At 39.0% G+C, this 8,339-nt stretch overlaps 1 protein-coding gene across 1 annotated transcript in view; it reads right to left on the minus strand.

The window, feature by feature from the left end:
* The window catches only part of DHTKD1 (dehydrogenase E1 and transketolase domain containing 1), a 65,361-nt gene extending 57,411 nt beyond the window's left edge, over positions 1-7,950 (minus strand). Inside the window, exon 1 of the mRNA XM_044677576.1 lies at positions 7,765-7,950. Coding sequence (XP_044533511.1) covers positions 7,765-7,930 — 166 coding nt within the window. The 5' untranslated portion in view covers positions 7,931-7,950. The remainder of the gene's footprint in view (positions 1-7,764) is intronic.
* Between the last annotated feature and the right edge of the window lie 389 nt (positions 7,951-8,339).

Here is an 8,339-nt window from a genome sequence, read left to right on the forward strand (position 1 = left end):
TGAACTTAGGTCTTCCTGACTACACATTGAATTATTCAATCCACTGCACCACTTTGCACTTTCTCTTCTTCTAGAAGCTTTTTCTAGAATTTTTCTGAATGAATTTAGATTATTCTAAATCTAAGCTTTTTTTTCGTTTATAGAAAAGTTCAAATTACCAGTCACCACATGTCCCTGGAAATCTTTTGAATCAAGACATTTTAGAGTTCCACTTTTCAGTTTCCCTAAACTTATAGGCAACATTCCACAATAGACAGAATACAGTTACTGAGTCCAGGTGAAAACTTGATTGTAATTTTGCTTTATCACATGGAACAAGTTTCTTAAATTTCTAAATATCTTTGCAAAATCATTTTTCTAAAATCACTCAGCCTCCTTAATGAATGTCCTTTCCAGAAGTTCAAAGGTGAATTCAATAAATATTTCATTAACTGATATAATAAAAGACTTATTCCTTCCCTTAGTCTGACTGTTACCCTAATCCAGATGACTTATCAAGAAAGAGGGTATTGATTTTAAGTGATTCAGTGAAGGACTCTTTCCATTGCTCCAGTGACCACACTAGTACAATCTTCAAGCAGCCTAATTTCTCCTCAAACACTCAAAGAAAATGGCTAAGTCTGGCAAGGGAGAAAGAAAAGTTAGTGAAATGCATTGTTTCAGAATTAACTGCTATGATTTTCCCACTCAGTTTTTGCCAAGGACATTAGAATATCGTCCCAATATTATTTTGTAATATGTAGTAACAAAAAGTACTAAAAGCTAGGAAATTGGAAAAGACACCTAGTAGAAGCTCAGCACTTGAACACACCTTGGAAAGACGTTAGGGATTCTGAGAGGCAGAAGTGAGGAAGCATGGGAGACAGTCAGTGCAAAGGCTGAGGCCAAGTTGGGAAACGACATGTTATACATGAATAAGTTATACAATCTGTCTAGAATATAAAGGAAAAGGAGTGAACAGCTAATAAGCCTAGGAAGATAGGCCAGAGACAACAGAGAGCAGACTAGGGAGTTTCTGAATGCTCCTGAGCGTGGCAATGACATAGTCAAACTGGTGCTTCTGGAAGATTGATTGGGCTGCTGAATGGAAGGTTTAGAAAGAAGAGACTGGAGACAGATCAATTAAGAGGCTATTTCAATAGTCTAGAAAAATCAGAATCTACAAACAGGGTGAGGGGGAGAGACAAAAAAATCATAAAAGTCTAAAAAAGAATACAAAAGCATAATTCTTAGAGTTTTATTTTGTAAAAAAAGTTAATATTTGTGATCTACATTGCCACATTTTAGGGAAATAATTATTATACTTTATACTGGGATACTAAAAAGCATGGGCCACAAAAAAATGCCAGTTTTCTTCCATATTGTACACATTACCACTGCCTCTCCCCATACACACATACTCAGCCTTTCCTTTAAAAGCAGTTACTACAACTACTTCTACCTATTTTGTTCTGATCCCCTAACCACCTCTTAACTAATTTTTAACCTATAAAGGATCTCCAAACTGTTTGATAAGTGTTGTAAAACTTAATCCATAGCCCCTTTCCACTGACATTCTAAATTGGAAGTTCTTGATATATCAAAGTCTATTTGAAAATTAGGTTCACTAACAGCTAAAGTACATGATGTTATTAAAACTAGGTACAAGGTACATTAGTTTTATAGATCAAAGTTTAACCAGTGAAAACACCACTATTTAAGAGGCTGCTTTAAGTGAAGTCATTATCTTTTTTTTAAGTCAAGGCAAATTTAGGAACAAATTAAAAGCCTTTTTGCAAGGCAAATTTTCAGAATAATTTCAGCCCAGTTATTACTATATAAAATGGAATGACATGAATAGAATTAGAGTGAATGGCATAAGAATATGATTGCAAACACAATTTTACCCTTTTCCACTTCTATATTATCCTACACACACCTACACACCATTTTATATACCATATATTTGCAGTTTCAACTAAATCTTAAGACTATCAGAACACCTTTTATCTGTAAACTTTTGGGAAAACCTTTATTTGTTATCAATATAGCTTATTCCAGTAGGATATCTAATGGGAGTCACTTTTTCATTACTAATAATTGATTACTTAATATTTTCCCAATAAGATCCCTTTCATGACTAAAGAAAAAGAATACTTAAAAAAAAGATAGGAGGTTGCTGGTTGTCTCAGTGGATTGAAAGCCAGACCTAGAGAGGGGAGGTTCTAGGTTCAAATATGGCCTCAGAAAATTCCTAGCTGTGTGACCCTGGACAAGTCACTTAACCCCCATTGACTAGCCTTCACCACTCTTCTGCCTTGGAACCAATATGCAGTATTGATTTTAAGATGAAAGATAAAGGTTTTTAAAAAAAAAAGACAGCTGGCAAGGGGTAAGAATGAGGTTTTGCCCATGAAAGAAAGAAAAGTCAGTGAAACCATGACCTTCATCTTTTTTAGTTCTGTGCCCTAACTACATGTGATACATGATGTGATGTGATATATGATATATGTAATATGACATTACATATATCATATCATATTATATTTATTAGCAAAATAATGACATGAGCTATCTAACACTCAGAGAAAACACAATAACAGATTATAAGATGTTAATTTTGGCACTCTGCATGTATTAGCATGAAGGTAAAATTTGTATGTGATAAACACTTTCAGTGGATGTCCTAGAGAAATAATTCTTTGATGATCCTTTAGTCAAATATATATATATATATATATACATATATATATATATATGTCTGTTAACCAAGAGTTAAAGGGAATTGGCAAAACATATTTTCTTTGTTTCAGTTCTGGAGGATTGTAAAAATGGAACCAGCCCAGCTTCCAGTGGAGGCAAAGGATAGGAGGACTTAGGGGGCCATTTCCAAAGAGAAGGTGGAAAGAATAGTTAGGCAGTTGCCTTTGGCTACCTTTGCCTTATAGAGAAAATAGGGATTTCCATCCCTTACTTCCATAGTAAATGACTAGATATAAATAATTTTCATAATAAGAAATGCATGTGAACAAATTGTCAACTAAATCAATGATCATTCATGAGTGTTTGGTCTAATAATCTATAGAGAAAAAAAAAGTCAAATTTCTATTGTCAAGATTATGGTATCCAGTTAGATGGATAATCTAGAGTTAATCATATTTTTAAAAAATGATTGGGGACAGCTAGGTATCTCAGTGGATTGAAAGCCAGACCTAGTGACAGGAGGTCCTGGATTTGAATCTGATCTCAAACATTTCCTGGGTAACCCTGGGCAAGTCACTTATCCCCTATTGCCTGTCCTTTACTGTTCTTCTGCCTTAGAACCAATAAATAGTATTGATTCTAAGACAGGAGATAAAACAGAGAAGGTATGTACAGAAAAAATCTTTCCTGAGGGTGACATAGTTTTGAAAGCAAATTGGGACCAATTTCCAAGATAACCAAAAGCAGAGAATTATTGTCAAATAACTGAAAAATTTCAGAATGTACTGAGAATAAATAAATAATTTAAGACTATTTGTATACAAGGTATGCAAATACAAAAGAGATAGTGTCTCTGTTCTCAGATAGTTTACATTCTAATGATCTGGTTCTGCTCACTTCCCTCTGCATCAGTTCATACAAGTCTTCCCATATTCCTCTGAAACCCTCCCCTTAATCATTCCTTACAGCAAAATAACATTCCACCACATTTATATACCATAACTTGTTCAGCTATTCCCCAATTAATAGGCACTTCCTCAATTTTCAAAGTAGGTTATATTCTACAGTTCTTTCAAAATCCACAGCTGCTTCCCGACACAAATACTTATGTTTTTAACATAAGTATTTTCTCAATAATGCTCTATGACATCAAATCACGGAACTCCCCAATCTCTGGGGAAAAAAATCAACATTGCAATTGACTCAAAGAGTAATGGAAAGAAATGCAAGTAGGATGCAGAATATTGCTAACAATGACTTGTAAAAAATGATATAAAAGATATAGAGGAAATATATAATTAGGAAGGAGGCAAGCTATTCAAGAGATATGATAGATTCATAACAATAAATATTCATTTATAATAGTAATGAATGTAGAAGGATCAATATTCCAGTCTCTTGGTAACAATGAAATAACTGTTATAACTGGGGAATGACTATTTTCAAAGGAATATATTACATGTCCTGATAAGTATTGTTGCTTTGTTTTTTCCTCCTCAAATGTCTTGGCCTCGATTCTCCTAAAAGATTCAAGCCACCAAATGGGAAAATTTCAAGAACTTAATTTCACTACTAGAAAGGTTTTGCAGCTTATGTCTTCAGTTCCTTGTCCATTTCTACAGTTCTGTTCTCATTTATTATTTGACCTGGCCTTCTGTCTTTTGTCAATAGTTAAACTTGTTTATCTTGTTGGTCAGGATCATGACATTTGGAATCACTCCCACATTTGTGCATATTTTGTCTTTCTTCTTCCTTCCAAAAGCGGCCCTAGCATGGTGCGTTCTGAGAATTTTTTTTTTCCCTACTGGTATTGTATCGGCTTCAGTTGCAACTATGATAACTTCACAAAGCAAGGAAGAAGGAGGAAGAAAAGAAAAAGAGAAAGTGACTTGCCCAAGATCACATACCTAGGAAGTGTCCAAGACCAAACTTGAACCCAGGACCTCCCATATCTAGGCCTGGCTCTCAATCCATCAAGCCACCAAACTGCCCCAATCAATCAGGTTTTAATCTAGGAATCATTCTCCACTCTTATTCTTCCTTCTGCCTCCATATTCGATAATTTGCCAAGAATCTGTTTCCTTAGGAGCTCTTGGTCCCCTTCTAATTATACCACAGTCATCTTAGTCTAGCCCTCAGTTCTCACAGAGAGTATTGCAAAGGCTACCTAATTGTTTCTGTCACATCCGGTCTTTCTCCTCCCCAATCCATCCAAACAACTGCCAAACGGATATTCCTAAAGTGTAGATCTGATTGTGTCATTCCCTTGCCCAAGGAGTTTCAGGGGTTCCCCATTGTCTCCTTTGTTTGATATTTAAAGATCTTCACAGTATAGATCCTATCTATCTTTCCAAGATGATAGCACATTATTCATTATTCTCCTTAATAAACTCTAAGCTCCAGCTAAACTGGTCTACTTGATATTCCCTACACCTTTATGTCATTTACTAACTCCACGACTATGTACAGACTGTTCCCCTACCTTGGAAGGAATCCCTAACTCCCTTCAAGGTTCAGCTCAAATACTATCTTCTTCAAAAGGTCTTTTCTAATTCCTCTCAGCTATTTGTACCCACCACAAATTAACATGATTTTATGTTGTATTTGTTTTTATTGGTCAAGTCTTGTCCTTTCTACCTTTGTAATACTGCATGCCCTCCCCCTCCTCTGATGCTGCCAGCACTCTGGTAGCAGGTCTTTATCATCTCATACCTGGACTTCTGCAATAGCTGCTGGTTGGACTCCTCTCTCCATTCCAGCCTATTCTTCCACTTGGCTATAAAACTGGTCCTTCTGAAGAATCAGTCTGACCTTGGCAACCCCTATTCAATCAACTCCAGAGGCTCCCTATTACCTCTAGGATGAAATACGAAGTCTTCTGAGTGACTTTGAATGCCCTCCATAAACTGGCTCCTTCCTAACTTTCTAGTCTTCTTACACTTTATTTCTCATCACATACTCAATGATCCAGTGATACTGGCCTCCTTGCTGTCCCTTGCACAAGACACACTGTCTCCTGACTCTAGGCATTTTTACTCACTATTCTGCATGCCTGAAATACTTCCTCTCATCTCCCCCTCCTCCCTGCCATGGCTTCCTTCAAGTCTCAACTTTAAGCCTATCTTCTGCAAGAAGCTTCCCCCATTTCTCCTTAATTTTAGTACTTTCCTTCAGAGATGATCTCCAATTTTATCTTAAAGCATCTTGTTTGTACATAGTTGTTTTGCCCATTAGACTGTGAACTCCTTGAGAGCAAAGACTATCTTCTTTTCTTTGAATCTCTAGCACTTAGCCCAATCAATTCCTGGTACTTAACAGGTATTTATTAAAAGTTTGTTGACATTGTATCCTTAACAAACCTACAACAGAACTTAAGCTCTTTGGGGACAGGAATTTGTAAATTTGTATGTCCAGAGCCTGGCATACAGTATGAAATGCAAAATGATTAATTAAGCTATTATAACAAAATTTGAAAATTCATGTATTTTGCAATTCCAGCATCTATCTCTTGTCCTAAAAAAAACTCTTTTATTTCTATTACTAATTGGTTTTGCAACCTTTGGTCTTAGACCTGTCCTACTACCCTTTGCCCCAATCCATCATCCTAATATAGCTGCCAAATTAATCTTCCTAACTTAAAGATCCAATCAGGCCATTCCTTGGCTCAAAAATTTTAAAAGATTCCACATCATCTACCAAACAAAGACAAAAATAAGTGTAAGGCTTAAGGCAGAAGATAGAAAAGTATCCTTGTAATCAGAAAGACCTGGATTCAAATTCTTCCTCCTGCTAAACTTAAATCACTTAATGCCCCAAGCTACTCTTCAAAATTATACATTACAGGCAAGTTACCTATCTACATCAGTGGAAGGAGTTTTTGTACATACAGTTTGGAACAGATGTTGTTTAGCATCTCCTATATATAATGCTATGGTAACTCAAAACTGCCTTTTGGGACACTCTGAAGACACAGAAATCCAAAAATAGGGAATGGAGGTTCTGGGGCATTTTATGACAGAGAACAAGTTTCAGTGAACCCAAATTTGCCAAAACTGCTTGAAATGTGGGTTTAAAATACTGAAAGAAGAAAATTTACATCACTTGTAATCTGAGATTAGGTTTGGAGTTAATAATAACTAATGTCTATATAGTGTTAAAAGGTTAACAAAGTTCTTTACCCATGTGCTTTCATTTGTATCTCACAACAACCATTTGGGTTAGGCCCTATTTTATCCTCATTTTAAAGATAAAGAAACTGAGACAGACAGAGGTTAAGTGACTTGCCCATTGTCACACTACTAATAATGTGTGTTTAAGGCAGTGTTTGAACCTTATTCTTCCTGACTCCAAGTCTAAAACTCCAAATACAACGTTGCTAAGATTTGGAGGAAGAAGGGATGCTAGAGGTCGTGTATTCCAAATCCCTCACTTTACATATGAGGAAACTGAGGCTCAGAAAAGTCAAGTGATTTGTCTAACGATCCACTAGCAATAGACCCAGAATTTGAATGCATGATGTCTTTTGACTCCAAATTCTTCCACTAACTCACACCCTTCTCTCTGGAGTTCCTTTCTCATTATCAAGACACACAATCTTACTGTTCATACCCTGGAGGACTTAATGCTCCCCCGACCTCTAGTCCTACCTTCCCAACGTCTTGGAACTCCAGATCTTGAGGATCCCCAAAACCTGGTCTTCCCTTTCGGTTTAGGTCTCCCTTCCCTCAGTTGCTTTCCCAGCTAAGATGCTCCTCTCCACCCCCCACCCCCAACTCTTCCCAGCTAAGATGCTCCCTCTGACCCTTCCGCATTGGGGAGGGGGGGGGAGACAATGTGGGCCTCTCTGCACCCCGCGCACCAGCCTGAGACTCTACGCCAGATTCCAACAAGAGAAGAGGACGCAGAGTCAGAGAGAAGGTGGTACGGTGGGCCTCGCTGGGCCTCGCTGCGCTTTGAGGCCGCTCCACCAGAGCCGAGACAAGCAGGAAGGCAGGCGGCCACGGGCAGACAGATCCCACAACGGCCGCTGGCCTCGGTCACTCCCTTTTCTCTTCTCCCCTCCCGGCCTCAGTCTCCAGAGACCTGCCGAACGTGCCGTGCCTCCCCTGGGCTCCCCGTTTTCCCGCTGCTTCGGCCGGTAGCCGTAGACCCCTCTTTCCGTCTGGTAGCCGCGGCGGAGGAGATGCCGAGGAATCCACCCGAGGTTCCGTCTCGCGACGGCGGCAGCAGCGGTGACTGAGTAGGCCATGGCCCCAACACTCCAGCCTGGTCTGGAGGAAGAAGGATGGAACTAGCAGCGGTTCCGGACCCTCAGGATTGGGATGGCGCGGTCCAATGTGCAAAACCTGAGCCAAGAAGCCCCGCCCCCGGACCGGCCCCCGGACAACGCCCCCCTGCCTGATTGGCTCACCAGGGACCGGCCCCGAGGAGAAGGCACGCCCCCAGAGGGGGCAAAGCGCAGAGCAGAAGCTTGAAAGCTGGGGACAGCTTTTGTACAGGCAGGAATTTTTGGTTTACTTATATAACAATGCAAAACAAACCTCTCTATATGGTCTCCACTCTGGCACCAGACGAACAAGCGCTTCCCACTCCTTTCTTATCCCCTTTTCTTCCGAGGTCTCCCAACCTCTACAGCCCCAAACCAAAACCTACAAATT

The sequence above is a fragment of the Gracilinanus agilis genome, chromosome 5, assembly GCF_016433145.1.
Source record: "Gracilinanus agilis isolate LMUSP501 chromosome 5, AgileGrace, whole genome shotgun sequence".
Lineage (NCBI taxonomy): Eukaryota > Metazoa > Chordata > Mammalia > Didelphimorphia > Didelphidae > Gracilinanus > Gracilinanus agilis.